Source organism: Pleurodeles waltl, chromosome 3_1 (assembly GCF_031143425.1).
Source record: "Pleurodeles waltl isolate 20211129_DDA chromosome 3_1, aPleWal1.hap1.20221129, whole genome shotgun sequence".
Taxonomy (NCBI): Eukaryota; Metazoa; Chordata; class Amphibia; order Caudata; family Salamandridae; genus Pleurodeles; species Pleurodeles waltl.
In genome coordinates, this window is record NC_090440.1 from 483,453,636 (window position 1) to 483,473,823 (window position 20,188).

The window sequence follows — 20,188 nt, forward strand, 5'->3', positions numbered from 1 at the left end:
CAGAGTGACCCCCAGGTCCCTCCATTGATTCCAATGGAAACCCGACGCTGTGTTTGCACACTGCACCCGGCCGCCCCTGTGCCGCTGAGGGTGTATTTTGTGTGCCTGTTTAGGACCCCCCGTGCTCTACCAAACCGCCCTGGCCTGCTCCCCGAGGACAAGGGTACTTATCTGCTAGCAGACTGGAACCGGAGCACCCCTAGTCTCCATAGGTGCCTATGTAATTTGGTCCCCTCTTTGACCTCTGCACCTGACCGGCCCTGTCTTGCTGGTGCTGGGTGTTTGCGGTTGACTTGAACCCCCAACGGTGGGCTGCCTATGCCCCATAGACTGAACTTGTAAGTGCTTTACTTACCTGCTAAACTAACTTGTACTTACCTCTCCCAGGAACTGTTGAATTTTGCAGTGTCCACTTTTAAAATAGCTTATTGCCATTTTATGCCAAACTGTGTACATTACTGTTTTCATTCAAAGTTCTATATTTACCTATGTCAAGTACCTTAGAATATATGAACTTACTTGAATTCTGAATCTTGTGGTTCTAAAATAAATTAAGAAAATAATATTTTTCTATATAAAAACCTATTGGCCTGGAGTTAAGTCTTTGAGTGTGTGTTCCCATTTATTGCCTGTGTGTGTACAACAAATGCTTAACACTACCCTCTGATAAGCCTACTGCTCAACCACACTACCACAAATAGAGCATTAGTATTATCTATTATTGACCCTATCAACCTCTGAGGGGAACCCCTGGACTCTGTGCACACTATCTCTCACTTTGAGTTAGTATATACAGAGCCAGATTCCAAACCACCCTTCTGTGGATGAAGACCCGGGTCGACAAGGGAAGGTGAAGGCCAGCTGTGGCACCCAGGAGCTGCAGAGGGATCCCTGAAGTCATGCAGAAGCTGTCCTACACCAGTCGCCGGGTCATAGTCAGGTCAGTGGTCAGGAGGACCCCCATCAAGCCTTGGCAAGTGCAAGTCCGGACAGAAGAGGATTTGCAGGGTTGAAGAGGACCAGCAAGGTCGAGGGGAGTCTGGCCTGACACTCAACAGCCAGGAGAGCCAGTAGAAGCAGTCGTAACCCCCACAGGCAACTCACTGGCAGCAGGCACAGTAATTGCAGTGAGGCTCACTCAGTACACTTGGAAAGGAGTCTCACTTTGTTGGAGCAGCAGAGGAGAGATTGTCCTTGCAAGCATGAAATGCTGGAGGCGGGGGCTACTTGGAACCTGAAGATCCCTTGAACCAGGAGTCAACAAGCCTTGGTTGTTGCTGGAGTCGCGATGCACAGGGATTCTGTCTTGCAAAGAGAGGCAATGGCTCACCATCTTCCAAGTAGAACAGAAGGCAGAAAGGACCAGGACGACCACTCAGAACCACCACCTGTGGTGGAAGATTCACGCAGGTCAACGGAGAGCAGATCCCAACAGCCAGTCGTCATTGCTTTTGGTGCCTGCGGATGCAGGGGAGTGACTCCAAGGGAGATGCATTCTTGCTTCTTTGGTGCTGCTGAAGTGTTGACGACCCCAGAGGATTCACAGCTGTGGAAATGTTGCAATTGCCCTAAAGGAGCCAGGAAAACAATTTTGCAAGACAAGGTTGTCTCAGGAGTTGCATGCTTGTCTTGTTCCTGTAAAGTCCAGCAGTGGTTCTGGTGGCCAGGAGCAGAAGAGGTCGATGCAGAAGAGTCCTGGTGGAGTCTTGCTTGCTGGACCTGGGGACGCACCCTCAAGGAAGTCCCTAAATAGCCCGTACAGGGGGCTTGGTTATTCTGCAGGGTGACCACCTATCAGAGGGCATCCCTGATGCCAGACACCTGTCCTGACGAGATGCTCCCAGGGCCCTCTGCACATCTTGTTTCCAATATGGCAGAATCACGTGACCACCTGGAGGAGCTCTGGGCACCACCCCTGGGACAGGTGATGGACAAGGGAGTGATCGCTTCCCTTTCCTTTGTGTAGTTTCACGGCAGAGCAGGGACTGAGTTATGCAGGGAGACCACCAAATGTGCCCTTCAAAGTAAGCCAGTGGTGTGGGGAGGCTACCCCTCCCCAGCCTTGTAACATCTATTTAAGAGAGAGGGTGTTGCATCCCCTCTACCACAGGAAATCCTATGTTATGCCTTCCCCTGCTTGAGCTGGTCAAGCAGGAGGAGGGCAGAAACCTGTCTGAAGGACTGCATGAATGTGGGCTGCTCGCAGTCCCTTGAAGACTGGTAGGAGCAATACTGAGGGGTCCTTTAAGGAGCTCTCATAGTGCATGGAATCATGCCACCAAAACTTGCATTAGTATTGGGTTATGATTCTGACATGTTTGATACCAAAAATGCCTGGGTTCAGAGTTACCATTATGTAGCTGGATACAGATAGTGACCTATGTCCAGTACATGGGTTAAATGGCTTCCCCGTACTTAACAAAGTCCACTGCATTGGAACTGGAGTTCGTAGGGGCACCTCTGGTTATGCAGGGGTGCCCTTACACACAGGGACCTGCACCTTGCCCTTTGGGCTGAAAGGGCCTACCTTAGGGGTGACGTGCAGTGACCAGCAGTGAAAGGGTGCATGCACCTTTTCACGCAGTCTGCAATGGCAGGCCTGCAGACACATTTTGCATGAGCGCCCATGGGTGGCATAATACATGCTGCAGCCCATGGGGACTCCTGGTGTACCGGTGCCCTGGGTACCTAAGTAATATATACTAGGGACTTACAGGGGTACACCTGTATGCCAATTGTGGGGTGTAAAGGGTTCAAACACAACCACATTTAGAGGAGAAAGCACAATCAATGAGGTCCTGGTTAGTAGGACCTCAGTGAAAACAGTCTAGGCACATTGATAACAGGCAAAAAGTGGGGGTAACCATGCCAAAAAGAGTGACACTCCTGCAGCGGGATTAAGGGGGCCTTTGTGGGGCCACCTGACTTGCCACTTGCTTGGCAAGTGTCACAGGAGCAACAACACTCCTTTGTGTCGTTAGACATGTAAGGCAAGTTAAAGTATGGGACAAGTCTGTCCCAAGTCTTGCTTTGCCCTAGATGTTTTGCAAGGGGAGTGTCATGAGCAAGTATCAATAAGAATTCCCTAAACATCTGAAGTATGGCCAGCCTCCTGGTAGCACCAGGCTCGAGGTCACTAGCCTCAGAGTAAAGGAATCCATTTTCCCAATAGATCCTATGGGACTCACTGACATCCCCTTCCTCTTCTGCAGCAGCTTGCTGCCTGAGAGACCTTCAAGAGAGGGGCAGAATTTCTGCTCCACAGTCAGGTCCTTCCTGGAGGCCCCCTGCCCCCTGGCACCCCAGAGCTATGCTGTGCCAGACCCAAGTTCCTTCTGGGACAGTTCCCTCAAAAGGGGCAAGATCATCTCCTTGACGAGACTGACCCTCACTTGTAGTGTTGGAGGAGGGCAACTGCTTACCCTTCCTCCCTCTCCTTTTGGGAATAGCTTGGGCCATTGTTCCAGGCTCTATTGCTCCTTGTTCTCCCTGTTTCCTGTCCTGTGCTCTAGTAGCCACAAAGAAACTCTCAGGGATGCCCAGCATGGCTGCATGGGTCTTCAACTCCAACTGAGCCCAGGCTGAAGTCTCCAAACCATTGCCTATAAGACACTCTACAGAATGGATGATGATACCACAACTTTCTTAGGGACAGTAAAGCTGAAATTGACAACTGCCATGGGGTGGTTGTTGGTGATGTTGTCTGCATTGGTCATTTGGTACATTTGTCCAAGAAATATCTGCTCAGGACACCAGCGTTTTAGACGCCATAGTGACACTTGCACCTGTGTCCCTGTAAGCCTCTCCCTCTGTACCATTGGTGAGGGGATGCTGCCTGTATTTCCCCATATTAGGAGGACAGGCAGCCAACGTGGCAAGGTCAGTGCCACCCTCTGATATTAGGACAGCCTCAGTGGTCTCTCTGACTAGTCCATAGCCCACTGTAGCACCCAAGGTGAACCCAGCTACACCCTTGGTTGTGGTACTACTAACAGTGGTATTGCTAGAGGCACTAGTGGGAGTAGTAGTACTCTTGGTGCTTTTCTTAGTACAGTTGGAATCACCTGCCCTATGGTCTTTTTCCCTACACAGAAAACACCAAGGTTTCTTATTAGAAGAAGAGGAGGATTTGGGCCCACCCCCAGAAGAATATTGTGGACCTGAAGAAGGCTCTTCTTTTTTTCTTAGGTTTTCCCCATCTTTCTTCTGGGACTTAGAAGCAATATTTTTCCCCTGGTCATCACACTATGCAATTTCTTACTCATGTTGGTGCAAACCCATTTGTCTGCCTTCTTTCCCTATTCTTGGGGAGAGGTCTGCTGAGCGTCCACAAGGTACTGGTGCATTTTCTTAGAGACACAGTTATTAAGGATGTGCTCTCTAATGATGAAAGTGTGCAGCCCTTCATAGTCATGTACATAACTGTCATGTAACCAGCCTTCTAGAGCCTTAACTGCACAGTCTACAAAATGTACCCAGTCTTGAGAGGACTCCTTCTGAGTTTCCCTTAACTTAACCCTGTATTTCTCAGTAGTAAGCCCAACTATCAGAGCCTCTTTCGAGACCTAGTAGGTAGTTGTTTGCATCTTCTTTAACTGTCAAAAGGTTGCCTTTGTCTGCAAATGAGAGCCACAGGATCACTGCCTACTGTCTCCGGAGACCTTCTGGACTTTACAGGCCCTCTCCAGTGCAGTTACTCATTTGTGGATGTCATCCCTAGAATTGTAAGGGGGAACTATTGTGTTGAGATTGCTAAATTCAAAGTGGTCTTCCCTGACTATGGACTCTCTATTGCTGCCATCATGAGGTTCTAACTCCAAATTCTTTCTTTCCCTCTCCATGTCCAAGGCCTCTCTCTCACGAGCTAAAAGTACAGATTGTACCCAAGTCAGTAGTGATCTTTCTTATGGAAAGTCACTGATGACCAAGTGGTAAAGAAATGCAAGTATGTTATCCCACCACTGCACCACCAATGTAGGAGGCTGGCTCAGTTTATGGTGTACACCTATGGTGTGGCACCCCATACTTGTCCAGGCAACCCTTAGTGATAGTGTTTTGGTGCCTAGATAACCAAAGCTCTCTAGTGGTATCTATGGAGAGCAGCTTATCAAGGAGGAATGTAAAGCACTCACAATACCACAATAGTCAGTCAGTGATGTTCACATAAGAAAGAACCACACCAAGTGTTACAAAAAAAAGTATTCTTTATTATAACACTGGTACTATCCTAACGTTCGTTTATCTCCACTTGGATATAGCTACACACAGTTAGTATACTTGGAAACAAACAGAAAAAGCATAGAAATACATGGGACCCTATAAGGGAGTGGGGGGCATATCATAAGGAATTGGAAATGGCCTTCACTATGCAGCCATAACCACGCAGGTCGTAACCACACAAGCGTTGCCATGCTTGCTGAACCATGCAAATGCATAATTAAGGGACCATGCATATGCATGTTTCAGGCACACAGCAGGAACAGCCAGGAGAGGAGCGCAGCAGGCGGATAAGTGCTGGTGTTTTTTTTTTGGACAGGGCAGAGTAGGTTTCAGGGTTGAGGGTGGGGGTCGGGGTAGTTTTTAAGGCAGGGCGGGGTAGGTTTTAGGGTTAAAGGTGGGGGTTTGGGGTAGTTTTTAGGACTGGGCAGAGTAGGTTTTAGGGTTCAAGGTGGGGGTTAGGTCAGTTTTTAGGACAGGACGGGGAAGATTATAGGGTTGAAAGTGGGGGGTTGGGGTAGGCGTTATGACAGGGCGGGGTAAGTTTTAGGGTTCAGGGTGGTGGTGGTGGGGGCGTCAGGGTAGTTTTTAGGACAGGGCAGGTAGGTTTTATGGTTTAGGGCAGGGCTGTGGGGGTGCGGGTAGGTTTTAGGGTTCAGTGCGGGGGGGTCGGGTAGTTTTTAGGACAGGGCAGGGTAGGTTTTAGGGTTCGGGGTAGTTTTTACGACAGGGCGGGGTAGGTTTTAGGGTTTAGGTTGGGGTCGAAGTAGTTTTTAGGACAGGGTGGGGTAGGTTTTAGGGTTCAGGGTGGGGGAGTGGAGGGGGTCAGTGTAGTTTTTCAAACAGGGTGGGCTAGGTTTTATGGTTCAGGGTGGGGATGGGTAGTTTTATGGGACAGGGCGGGGTATGTTTTATGGTTCAGGGCGGAGTTGGGGGTAGAAGTAGTTTTAAGGACAGGGCGGGTAGGGTTTAGGGTCGGGGGTCAGGGTAGTTTTTGTGACAGGGTAAGGTTTAGGGATTAGGGCGGGCAGGTTTTAGGGTTCAGGGTGGGGGCAGGGTTGGGGTAGTTATTAGGGCAAGGTGTGGTTACTTTTTGAACTCGGTGGGGATGTTAAGCTCAGGGCAAAGGGTGGAAGGGGCAGTTTTAAGGGTTGAGGCTTTGAGGATTACAGAGTATGGTATCAGGTATAAGGGGGCAAGGTGAGGAACAATTTGTCATGCATGTTCCTTTACCAAACCACGCTTTTACAATGAAATTCGTTGTAAAGGCATGCGTAGTAAAGGCATGCTTGGTAAAGACGCAGTCGTTGTTGTGACTGCGTTCTTAAGGCATGTGTGGTTCAGGCATACATGAATCCATCATACAAACCTAAGGAAGTGGTATAAGGATGGAGGTTCCCAACCAAGGTAAATGTGTTAGACTCCTAAGGGCTGGGGGAGTAAGGAATTACCAGAGGTAAGTATCAGAAATCACACAGGCGACCGGGTGCAGAGTTGTATTCGAACCAGGTGTCCCGTAGAGAATTTGCAGGATTCAGGACCATTCCCAGAGGTCCCAGAGGAAACCAGTTGGCATAAGGAAGTTCGGATAGTGCCCCCACCCGTGGATACCTTTGGAAAGTGGATTACCAACACCAGGAGGCCAGGTACATAGGGGTGAAGTGATGTTGGAAACCTTTGTTGGAGTCAATGGGAGCTTTGTTTGTCCAGCTGCTGTTGTAACCCGTGAACCAGGTTGGTGGAACCCAAGGACGGATTTCGGACAAGAAGAACCTGGGAAAAAAGGGGATAGTGTCCAGACCACTTGGCAATGTCAAGGTGGCACAGGTAGACAATGCCCACCCTCCTAGAGGTGACGTTCCTGCAGGTCGGTGAAAGAATAAGTCCAGCTGCGGAGTCCAGGGTATGCAGGAAGATCCTTGGAGTTGCCCACGAGCTGTCCCACGTCGGTCGCCGGATTGCAGGAGGGTCAGTGGTTAGCAGGACCACCAACAAGCATTGGCAAGCGAAAGAGAAGTTACAGCAAAGTTTGCAGGTTTTTGGGGACCAGCAAGGTCCAAGCAACTCGAACCCAAATCACATTAATAAAGGTTTCTGATGGATCATCCACCTCAAGCTTTCTCACTTTTCGAAATCTTCCAGGTTCCTGGCTGGATCTGGAAAAAAACTTTTGTAACATTTAGGTGTTGGTAGGTGATGCCAAGGACCTTCGTTATGGTTCCGTCCTACCTTGGACATGACATCACTCAGCCATATATATTTGCTAGCCCTGTGTGCTGATGTCGGTTTTGCTCCTTTTTTCTTTAGGAAAATCTATTTCTTCCTAATAGAAAGTCACCAGTGCGTGAGGTACCACATGCAGTATACATCTTTACTGCAGCATCTTTTCAAATCACATCAATCTAAAGAGCACTGTAGCAAAGACTGTGTCATAACCAATTGCAAATCTATACCACCTCTATCCCAAAACAATTTCTCAAAGCAACCATTGCCACCCTCAATTAAATCCTGTTTAAAGCACAGCACTGAAAGTTTCCAAACCACTTGAAATCTCCAACTGAAACTTATTCACCTTAATGAGACTTTGACACACACAGTTCACGAAATATGGAGAAACACTTGTAGGAAGCTGGCTCTGTTTATACTATTTTAAAATGAGGTATAGCGTCCAGTGGATCTCCAAAGGCTTAACAGAGGCTAAAGTAGATAATACTAATGCTCTCTTTTGTGGTAGTGTAGTCGAGCAGTTAGGCTTACCAGAGGGTAGTGCAAAGCATTTGTTGTACACACACAGTCAAGAAATGAGGCACACACTCAATGACTAACTCCAGGCCAACATTTTTATATTGCATAAATACACTTTGTTACTTTATTTCTTGAGCCAAAAGGATCTTTGTTGCAGGTAAGTACAGTTGTAATTTTGTATCAAACTTATATATCAGTTTACAAGTAAGTAATACTTTTCAATTTCAAAAGTAGACAGTGCAATTTCTCATAGGAAGCAATGCAGTCCTAGGGGAGGAAAAGTGTTAGCACAGGTTACAGGTAAGTACTTGACTTAGGATTCCAGTTTTAGGGGGTTAGGATGTCCACAAGTCAGGGTTGGTTCAAGTTGACCCTAAAAGTTCACCACCAGCAGCACAGGGACGGCCAGGTGCAGAGGTCAAAGTCGGTGTCTGGTTTTTAATCGAATCCTATGGAGATTGGGGGCACCTGGAAAGAAACAGGTCGCAGGTACGTACCCGCAATTTCAGGGCACAGACCTGGAGGGTTTAGATGAGCACCGGGGGGGGGGGCCAGGTCAGCACCAAGTACACACCTTCAGCAGCACAGGGGCGGCCGGGTGCAGGGTGGAAACACAGCGTTGGGTGCCCAATGCTTTTCAGTGTGGGAACCCCGGGGGGTCACAAAGATGCTGGAGACTGGGTCCAGGGAGTCGGTTACAGAAAACCAAAGGCTGGGCAAGTAGGAGCTGTGCCCGCTGGACGTTGCTAGATCATCAGTCAGATTCCCCAAGGCCAGGGGGCTGCAGTTGCAGGGGTACCTTTGGGCATCTGGAATCTTCATCAGATCCGGTCTCGGTCAGGGAGTTCCTCTGGATTTAGGCAGCAGGCGTTGTTGTGTTGGCCAGGTTTGCTCCACCTACGGTGGACTCGAGGTCAGAATCACCTGGGGACCTTTTCTGGACTGGTGGGCCACCTGGGCTGTGGGCTTCGTGTGCAGATTGGTTAGGGGTCACAGATCTGGGGTAGTTCTGGAGTCGTTCTGGGTGGTTCTTGTGGACAGGGTCGCTGTCCTCAGGAGTTCTTGGTCCTCTGCTGGGCAGGCAGTCCTCTGGGGGTTTGTAGAGGTCGCTGGTCCTGCAGAATGCGTCACCTTTTTGTAGGAGGAGTCTTGTAGCTGCAGATGGACTGGTAGGGCTGGCGCCAGTTTTCATCTGGAGTCCTCACTGTTGGGGCATGTCTTCTTCTTCTTGAAGTCTCAAGGAATCTGAAGAGCAAGGGTCAGAGGTGGTCCTAAATACTAGATTTAAGGGTGTTACAGGGGTCAGAGGGCAATAACCAGTGGCTACTGTCCCTGAGGGTGACTACATCCCTCCTGTGCCCACTCCCTTTGGAGAGACAGGCACATTCCTATTCCTACTGGCTCCACTCCTCCAAAGCAAGATGGAGGATTCTGCGAGGAGGGGTTCACTTCAGCTCTGGACACCCTTGGGATGGTCCCATCTGCAGTGGTTACTCCTTCTTGTTTTTCCTAATTTTCCCACCAGACCTGCTGCCATAAGTGTGGCGTGGTCCGGGGGCAGGCATCTTCACTAGCTGGAGTGTCCTGGGGCACTGTAACAGGAGAACTGAGCATTTGAGGCTCACAGCCAAGTTTTTCAATTCCTGCAGAGGGGAAGTGTGTAGCACCTCCATCCAGTGCAGGCTTTGCTCCTGACCCCAGAGAGTGCAAAGGCTCTCACCCCATGTGGTATGAAATTTGTCTGGTTAGTGACAGGGTGGCACAGACACTAAAGGGTTGGGCAAAATACAGGGAGCATCTCTAAGATGCCCTCTGTGTGCATTTCACAATAAATCCAACACTGGCATCAGGGTGGGTTTATATTGCTGAAAAGTTTGATAGCAAACTTCCCAGTCTTCCGTGAAGCTATCATGGAACTGTGGAGTTCATTTTGACGAACTCCCAGACCATATACTTAATATGGCCACACTGCACTTACAATGTCTAAGAATGGGTGTGGACACTGTAGGGGCATATTGCTCATGCAGCTATGCCCTCACGTGTGGTATTGTGCACCCTGTCTTAGAGCTGTAAGACCTGTTAGCGGGGTGACTTATCTATGCCACAGGCACCCAGAGAGGGATTTCTTTAATCACCCAAATGTGGAGAGGAAGGGGAGGATAGAGAAAAGTCACATCACCCTTTCTATATGAGAATAAACACAATCAAGTAGGACTGCTCCAACAGAGGAACTTTGATACTGGTTCTCTCAACACCAGACCCACCTTTCCAGGATCAGTTGAGAGGACCAGAATCACGGTTACTCTGTTGGAGCAGTCATACTTGATTGTGTTTATTCTTACCCAGAAGGAGATGCCTTGTTGGCTTTACCTTTTTCTCCCCACCAGCACACACAAGCTGCAATGACATTGTGCAGGTGCGTGGCGATGGGTCCCTTACGGTGGCATAATACATATATTGCAGCCCTTAGAGACCCTTCCTGGCCATACAGCCCATGGTAACACTGTTACCTTTTAGGTGGGACTTAGCTGTGTGGCATGGGTGTGCCAATTGTGGAAACAATGGTATACTTTGGGGAAAGAATACTGGTGTTGGGGCCTGGTTAGCAGAATCCCAGCACGCACTCAGTCAAGTGAGCATCAACATCAAGCAAAAAGTGGGGGGTACCGCGCCAAAAGGGGAACTTTTCTACACACTTTACAGCCTAATCATTCATATTCTTTGGTCACCGAATGGAAGCATCTTTCCTTGGACATAAGAAGGGGCAGATGTAAATCACCTTCAGGAATCCTCTTTTAAGAAACAGTGCACCACTCTGAAAAGAATCGACATTAATTGAAAAAAGGCCCTTGTATGGTTCATGGTTACGAAGCAATTTAAATAGGATGTGCTTCTTTAAAAAAATACTTGGTTGGTTTCCTGACACACCACTTGCGTACACTGAATTGTTGACCACATATTGTAATATGTTATTCCATCAGAAAAGCTAGAGTATGACATATATGAATTGCTTATACTTTCAGACTGGAGTGCATTGCTAGGGATGCAGAGCTAGTAGATAAATCTGTAGCCGATCTGAAGCGATTGGGGGAACTGCTACATTCCAGCTGCACTTCAGCGATGCAAGAATTTGAGGAACAGCTGAAAGAGAGCACAATAGAGGGTAAGTTTGCTTTGCCAAAATCCCAACTTCATGATTCCTTGTTATGGCTGATAGTGACTTTCAGGTTTCTCAGGTACATCTCCCATTTACCTGATCTTGTTCCTCTCCATTGGGCGTGACTTGTCTCTACTCTGATGCACACAACCAACTTAATCTGACAAAGCTTTGATTGGGTTGGTGCTTTTCCTGATTGTGGTGAGTTTTGGGTGTGACAGTAGCTCACGTGCTAGCAAATCTTCAAAGTTTCTCCAAGCAGTACACAGCTGCAGAAAATCAGCAGCTCTAAATTTCTTGTTATCTTTTTTTATTCTTTTATATTTTTACATTTTTTGTTATATGCTCTGAGTTGCATTGTTGATAATGTCTGGTTTCTTAGGTTAAAAAAAAATAGTGCTTTGAAGTAGTGCTTTACCCTTCATTTGCTCATTTCCCCCTTTTCTCTCCTTTCTTCTATCCATTTTACTCCACCTTTGTTCTCACATCTTTCCTTTTGAAGCCACAGTCTGATGGTGTCTGGGATTTGCTCTGCTACCTAGGGCTACAATAGGTAGAACAACAGGATTGTGACCTGCCTCATTTTCCCATTTGGCGCTCTGTTTCCTTCCATTTCCTCAGCCTCACTCCCTGCCTTCCCGTTTTGGAGCCACATACATTTTTGAGGGGTGGGGAGGTTGCTACTTCAGGAAGTTCTTTAATTTGCTCTGTTACCCCCATCAGCTGTCCTCCCTCCATTTTCCTTATCTCCTTTCAATCCCTTCTATTTGTAGACAAAGCAATACATGTAAGAGGTTTGTATCCTTTAAAAGTACTAATAGTTCATTTTTATGCAGTAGTTCTGTTTATTGATCCTTTGCTCTACCCCTTTGCTCTGCGACCTTGCTGCTTGATTTCTCAGCTCTCTCTCCCAGGCCGTTCAGCCTGAACCTCTAGGTAAAGGGCTGAAATAGTAGAGTTTTCTTTTGGCATCTTCTTTATGTGGCCAGTTAGGGTAAAAAAAAGGGCCCACGACTAGAACCCATGCCTACCCTCTCACACCTATCTTCATCTGAACTTAGCTATTCTCTGATTTGTATATCCTGCTAATTATAATATTTCCAGACCATTAACAGACTGGCTGCATTATTCTTCACAGGAGCACATGGTCCCTGCAATGTTGATGCCCCCAGCTCACTCATGGATTGAATCTTTCGGTTTGTACCAAATACATTCCTGTGGCTTGCTTATCTATCACTCATCAGCAGAGTCCTTAGTGAGAAATTGGGTTGTTGGTTGAATGGAGTGTCAGTCGTGGTCAAGCAACAGCCACAATTTTTGGGAGGTTGAACAAAAGTCACCAAACTAACCTGTGTTTAACCCTGGGTAGCTTGGCACAAAACGTAGTCAGACTTAGCTTAGAGGCATAAGTATTTATGCAGCACACAAACATTAATAACGTGAAAACACAACACAATAAAAATCCCAAACCAATTTAGAAAACCAGAGTACATTTCAATAAATTATTGGACACCAAAACCATCAACGTTTATGGTTCAAATTAGCACTTGAAAGCAAAAAGTGCCAACCAGGTACATCTGCTCATGCTAGACCAAGTAAAATTCAAACGTTAAGGCCAACCGCGATGGAGCATGGTTCAGGTACACAAAGTGGACTTGGCCTGATCAGCTCTTGCCTTCGGGTCTAGAAAAGTTCAAAAGAAAAATCACTGAGAAGGTAGAAGTTCAGTGGAGCAAGACTGTGGGAGTTTCCGAGGAGGAAGTGTTGTCTGATAGCTGTGGAGCAAAGCCATAGTGAAGATTTTTACCTTCTGACTAAGCTGTCGAGATGGAAGTCCAAAATCTGTAGCGGGACAAAGCAGAAGGCTGTAGCTGAAAACAGTTCACGAGGTCTGATACCCCTTTCGCAAAGGACTGCTGAAATGGATTTGCTGCTGCGGAGAAAAACGTAACAGGAGAAGCCACAAAGTCACTCCGACCGGTAATGCACCACAGGTGGATAGGCGAGCAGGTTAGTTCTGGTCTCATGCCTTTTGGGCCACTACAACTATACTTCATGGGATACGGTCGCTCCGGTGTTGCCACAGGTCCTTGAAGAAGGCCTGGACACCACTGACTTACTGGGCAGATTGATTTTGTCGACAGTGACCCTTTGGCACCATGCTTGGTTGAGGACGTTTGGCTTTTCGGGGGATGTCCAGCAATCACTTATAGACATGCCCTTCAATGGCACCCATCTCTCTTCGGAGCTAAAGCGGATTCAGCCTTAAATTGCTTTAGGGTGTACCGGGCTATGGCTCCATCCCTTGGCCGTGCAGCTGTTCCTTGCCCCCTCAGTTTTCCTTTTGTGGCTACGGAAGAGGCACCCAGCCGTGCCATTTCCCTCCAGCCACCATGCTGCGCACGCTGCCCAGCTTCTGTGTGACCAAGGACAAAGGATCCAACATCCCTGTGGATCATGGAGCCAGCGGCCCTACCAGTCCACCACCCCTGCTGCAGCCTCCCAAGCCTTCCTAGTCCATCGCTCCATCACGGACCAGTTGGTGGCAGGATTAACCATCACCTGCTCTACTGTGAATCCATCACGATGGACAAGTGGTTCTTGCAAATCATCTAAAGGTGCTACTCCCTCCCCTTCGAGACTATACCTCTGCCATTGCACCATCCTATAGTCAGATGACGGAGGATCACTTGGCACTTCTCCATGACAGGGTTATGGCTCTCTTGGCCAAGGGAGCCAGAAGTAAGTCATGGTTGTTATTCCTGCTACTTTCTGTTGCCCAAAAAGGACAAGGGCCTTGGTCCTATCCTAGATCTCCGGGTCCTCAATCTCTTCCTCAGGAAGGAAAAGTTAAAAATGCCCACTCTGACTCAGATCCTCTCTGCCCTGGACCCTGGAGACTGGATCGTAACATTGGACTTGCAGGACACCTATTTCCATATTCTCATCCTGCCTGCTCACAGACCTTACTTGCAGTTCCTTGTAGGTCACTATCACTTTCAGTTCATTGTGCTCCCCTTTGGCCTTACCAGCGCCCCTCGGGTGTTCACGAAAGTGATGGCAGTGGCTGCAGCTCATCTGCTCTGACTAGGGGTTTCAGTCTTCCCCTACCTCAGCAACTGGCTGTTGAAGGGGATCTCACCCCAGGCTGTCATCTCCTGTAGGAGAGTACCTCTTTTTGGCATGGTTACCCCCACTTTTTACCTGCTGTCAGTATGCTTTCACTGTTTTCACTGGGATCCTGCTAACCAGGACCCCAATGATTGTGCACTCTCCCTCTAAATTTGGTTGCCTAGGACTTTGCACACCCCACAATTGGCATACTGGTGACCCCTTGTAAGACCCTAGTATATGGTACTCGGGTACCTAGGGCATTGGGGCACCAGGGCTTCCCCTTAGGTTGCAGCATGTATTGTGCCACCCATGGGAGCCCATGCAAAATGTGTTTGCAGTCCTGCCATGGCAGCCTGTGTGAAAAGGTGCATGCACCCTTTCATACAGGTCACTGCACCAGGTCACCCCTATGGTAGGCACTTCTATCCTAGATTGCAGGGTGCAAGTGTCTGTGTGAGGGCACCCCTGCATAAGTGTAAGCAATGGTGCCACCAAAGAACTTCAGCTCCATTACACTGGACTTCGTAAGTGCGGGGAAGCAATTTTACCCGTGTACTGGGCATAGGTCACTACATGTGTCCAGCTACATAATAGTAACTCCGAACCTGGGCGTGTTTGATATCAAATGTAGGAAGCTGGCCTGGTGTGTGGTGAGCACCTATGGTGTTATCATCTTACACCAAGTCCAGGTATCCTATATTAGGGAGGTGTAGGCACTGTCAGGAAGCCAGGGCTCTCTAGAGGTAGCAGTGGATGATCAGCCAAGACTTATGTAGGAAACATGAAACGCTTATGCAATACCATTATAGCCACACAGCATTTACAGACATGTAAATAGAAAATAAAGGTACTTTACTATAGTAACACAAATACTAGACACTGAGTAGGCAATCCCCCAACTGGAGGTAAGTAAAAACACTATTATATATGCATTAGCAATAGGTAAATAGCTTAGAACGCAATAGAAAATAGTGAGGGCCCTAGGGGAGGGCTAAACCATGTACTCAAAAAATGGAATGTGAAAGGCAGTCCCCCACCCAAGGAAGTGTAATCAGTAGAGGGAAGCCAGAGGAACTAGGAACCCCACAAGGTGAGTACTAGAGTGAACCCCAGCGACCAGGAGAGCAGACGTAAGAACCTGGTTTTCCCCAAAACCAACAGGAGGACTTTGGAAAAGGATTGTGCAAGACCCAACCAAGACTGGAAGAACCAAAAGGTGGATCCTGACGGAAGAGGATCTGCAAAAGAAGGTGACCAAGTCCAGTTGGAGTTGGAGTTTCCAGTTAAGTCAGAAGCCACTACTCACCTGTGAATGCAGGACCAGGTCGACTGGGGATGAAGAAGTTCAGCAGTGTAGCACAGGAGCTGAAGAGGAGTCCCAGAAGTGATGCAAGTGATGTCCCACGCCAGCAGTCGTGATGCAGTCAGTCAGTAGTGCTGGAAAACCACCAACAAGCCTCGGCAAATGCAAGAATCGGAGACGAGGTTTTTGCACGGCTGAAGAGGACCAGCAAGGTCCAAGGGACTCAACCCAAGGAGGGGAGTCCAGGGTGACCCTCAGCAGCTGGGAGAGTCGCAAGAAGAGGAGGCAGTCCCCACAGGCAACCCACTGGCAGCAGGCACAGGAGTTGCAGTGAGATCTACTTAGCAAACCCAATGAGGAGTCCCACTCATTGGAGCAGCAGACAGGAGACTGTGCTTTGCAGGAAAGAATGCTGAAGCCTGGGGCTACACATAGCTTGAAGATGCCTTGGAGGTGGAACAAACAAGCCTTGGTAGCTGCAACAGTTGCTCTGCACAGAGGTACTGTCCTGCAAGAAGAAGCAAGGGCTTTCTGTCTCCCAAATTGGACAGTTGATAGAGAGGACCAAGGGGACCACTGCAGACCACCACCTGTGATGCAGGCTACACGCACCTTTGGAGCGGAGAAGATCCACGCAGCTGGTCGTCGTTGCAGTTGGTGCCTGCAGATGCAGGGAAGTGACTCCTTCACTCCAAGGGAGATTCCCTCTTACTTCTTGTGCAGGCTGAAGACTCGTCACCCTCAGAGGATGCACAGCTGGGGAAATACTGCAGTTGCTGGAAGGAACCAGAGAAACAATGTTGCAGAGTGGAGTCATCGCTGAAGTTGCAGATTGTCGGTTCCTGGAGGGTCCGTTTGAGGTCCCAGTGTCTAGAAGATTAAGTAAACGACGCAGAGGAGTCCTGCTGGAATCCTGCACGTCGAATCTGAGGACCCACCCAAGAGGGAGACCCTAAATAGCTGAGAAATGGGGATTGGTCACCTAGCAGGGTGACCATCTATGAGGAGGGGGCTGTGTTGTCACCTACCTGACCTGGCCACTCAGATGCTCCCAGGGGCCTCTGCTCACCTTGGATTTAACATGGCAGAATCGAGTGGCCATCTGGAGGAGCTCTGGGTCCCACCCCTAGGATGGTGATGGACAGGGGAGTGGTCACTCCCCTTTCCTTTGTCCAGTTTCACACCAGAGCAGGAACCAGGGGTCCCAGGACTGCTGCAAACCGGTTTATGCAAGGAGGGCACCAAATGTGCCTTTCAAAGCATGCCGGTGGCTAGGGGAGGCTACTCCTCCCAAGCCATGTAACACCTATTTCCAAGGGAGAGGATGTTACCTCCCGCTCCCAAAGGAAATCCTTTGTTCTACCTTCCTCTGCCTGAGCTGGTCAAACATCAGGAGGGCACATACCTGTCTGAGGGGAGGCAGCAGCACTGGCAACCCGAGAAAAACGCAGAAGACTGGTAGGAGCAATGCTGGGAGTCCTCTAGGGAACCCTCATAGTGCATGGAATCGTAAAACCAATGCTGGCAAAAGTATTGGGGTATGACCTGACATGTTTGATGTAGGAAAGTACCCTCTTTTTGGCATGTCCTCCACGTCTTGCCTGCTATCAGTGTGTTTTGACTGTTTTCGTTGGGATCCTGCTAATCAGGACCCCAGTGATTGTGCTCTCTCCCACTAAAATTGCAGACCTCCTGCATTTGCTGGGGTTCACTATGAATATGCTGAAGTCACACCTGACTCCCTTTAAGACACTCCTATTCTTCGGAGCTGTCCTGGATACAGTGAAGTTTCTGACTTTTTCTCCCAAGTGGCGATTCCAGGATATTCAGGCTATGATACCAATGTTTCAGCCTCTATCCTCGGTTTTTGTGAGAACGTCTGAAGTTTCTGGGCCTCATGGTCTCCTGCATCCTGCTGGTCACACATTCCAGATGGCGTATGCGGGCTATGCAGTGGGATCTGAAGTTTCAGTGGGAGTAGCATCTGAGAAATCTCTCCGACATGGTCCAGATCGGGGAGGGAACTGCAAAAGATCTACAGTGGAGGTGAACAAACTGAGATTGGGTCAGAGGCAGATCCCTCTCTCTTCCCCAACCAGATCCGACAGTGATGACAGATGCGTCACTCCTGGGAGGGTGCAGCCACATGGGAAAGGTGGAGATCAGGGGCATATGGTCTCCGGCAAAGTCCAGGCTCTAAATCAACCTTTTGGAGCTAAGGGCGATCAGGCTTGTATTGAAAGAATTCCTTCCCTTTCTCCAAGGGAAACTGGTGCAGGTGTTCACAGACTAAAGAAATGCTACAAAAATGCGATGCATTGTGCAGGACCAGCAACCTCTTAAAAGCCCCAAGAGGACTGCCTGCCCACCAGAGGACCAAGATCTCTTGAGGACAGCAGCCCTGTCTACAAAGAAACTCTAGCAAAGAGCTCGAGAACTACCCCACATCCGCAAGTCTTGCCCACTCGGCACCCGATGCCCACGGCCTGTGTCCAGGTGTCTAGAGCAGGCCCCCAGGCGATTCGGACCTCGTATCCACCCTGAGTTGACCCCTCCTGACCGACACAACAACACCTGTTGACTAAATCCAGAGGACTCCCCTGCCCGTGAAGGATCCGGACGAAGATATCCGATGCCAAAAGGTACCCTGCACCCACAGCCCCCTGGCTTTGTGGAATCTGACATCCAGTGCAGCAACCTGCAGCAGGCGACCCTCCTACGTGTCCAGCTGGTGGTTTTCCTGAACCGACTGCCTGGGCCCAGTCTGCAGCCTACTTGTGACCCCCGGGGTGCCCCTATTCAAAAGCATTGGGAGCACGATGCTGTTTGCACCCTGCACCTGGCTGCCCTTGTGCCGCTCAGGGTGTGTGTTTGGTGCTGACCTGTGGCTCCCCCCGGCGCTCACCTAAACCCCACAGGTCTGCCCTCTGAAGACACGGGAACTTACCTGCTGGCAGATTCATTTCCGAGTTCGCCCAATCTCCAAGGGATCCCATTTTAAATCTTGCAGCATCATTGACCTCTGCACCAAGAAGGCCCCGTGTTGCTGGTGGCATTCTAACCCCCAGAGACTGGAACTGTAAGTTTTGTACTTACCTCAAAACTGTACCAACTTTTTTCCCCCAGGAATGTGTTTGAAAATTGCACTGTCAACTTTTAAAACAGATTATTGCTATTTACTTGAAAACCGTTTAACTGGCCAAATTGATACAAAGTGATGGGGCTACAAATGCTTGCTACTTACTTGCAAATGTACCTACCGGCAACCAGAATCTTGTGGTTCTAGAAATAACATAACAACGTATATTGTTGCTCTATTAAAATAATTGGCCTGGAGTTAGTTATTGAGTGTGTGCTTCGATTTTTATCTGTGTGTGTACAACAAATGCTTTACACTACCCTCTGATAAACTGAACTGCACGACCACACTACCACAAAGAAGAGCTTTATTATTATTATCTACTTTAGCCTCTGTTAAGCATGTGGGGAACCTCTTGACTGTGCACACTATATTTCATTTGATATAGTATATACAGAGCCAGCTTCCTACACTTATCTTTTGCCAGTGGTACCGAAAGGAAATATTCCTTCTTTCTTAGGGGGTCTCCAATGATAGTCATATGCACTGAATAGTCCCGCCCACATGTGGGGACCCCAGAGCATTTCTTTATAATTAATTTTCTTATGTGTAATGTTCGCTTTTCTTCAGGAAGGCCTGCAGAGTCACTTGAGAGAAAAATTTAATGCAGCCTATTGGAGCAAGCTACAATGGCCCAGTTCTTCATCTTGGAGTCCCAAAAGGGGCCAGTAGAATTTTAGTAAAACAGCGGGAATGCCTGTCACAAATCCTTTTTTGAAGGAGTAGAGAGATGAAGTAAAGCAGGACAGTGTAGGCCAATAAGCCATCAGTATATGAGTTAAAATTAGAGTCTGTACCTTTAAGGACCCAGAGACCACACATCACATGCTCAACAGATGGAAGTTTATTCAGTTCTTTTTGAGGTGATGGTAGAATGTATGTATGGGATAAATGTACCTCTGTCCACTTCACTGGGGAGGATAGGGGGTTGCTTATGACTTCAATGGAGGTTCCCTTCTGAGAGACCTGGAATTACAGGTAAGAAACTGTTCCTTCTCTTGTAGGTGATCTCTACTGATAATCATAAGCACTGAGTAAAGTAGCAAGCCTACCTCTACTAAAAACGGTGGAGAAGTCAGAGGAAAGAGTAAGATAGCCCAATTTAAGCAAACAAATTTCTGAGTGAGGCCTGTTTTACTTGAACATCCGCTCTAGCATCTGAGTCTAGGCAGTGGTACTTGTTGAATGTGTGAACAGATCTCCATGTGGCTGCTTTGCAAATTTCTGCTATAGGGATATTCCTCATTAAAGCTGCAGTAGCTGCTTTACCTCTAGTGGAGTGAGCTTTTGGTCTACCTGTTAGTGTCTTGTTAGCTTTTTGATAGCACTACAGGATACTGTCTGTTGGGAGATGGACGGTTTACATGTGGCTAACTCTGTATGGACTGGCCCATAGTTGATAAACAGTTGGTTCGATCTGCAGTTGTCACGTGTCTTATCGAGATAAAATTTCAAAAAACTCCTCACATCTAGGGAATGAAGAGTTCTCTCAGCTGGAGTTGAGGGATTCTGA

General features: G+C 48.3%; 1 protein-coding gene across 2 annotated transcripts in view; it reads left to right on the forward strand.

The window, feature by feature from the left end:
* Nucleotides 1–20,188, forward strand: part of CHD2 (chromodomain helicase DNA binding protein 2) — a 1,519,436-nt gene that overhangs the window by 1,013,559 nt on the left and 485,689 nt on the right. For both annotated transcript variants that reach the window (XM_069222751.1, XM_069222752.1), the window contains one exon: nt 10,986–11,125. In XM_069222751.1, the coding sequence (XP_069078852.1) occupies nt 10,986–11,125 (140 nt within the window). The remainder of the gene's footprint in view (nt 1–10,985; nt 11,126–20,188) is intronic.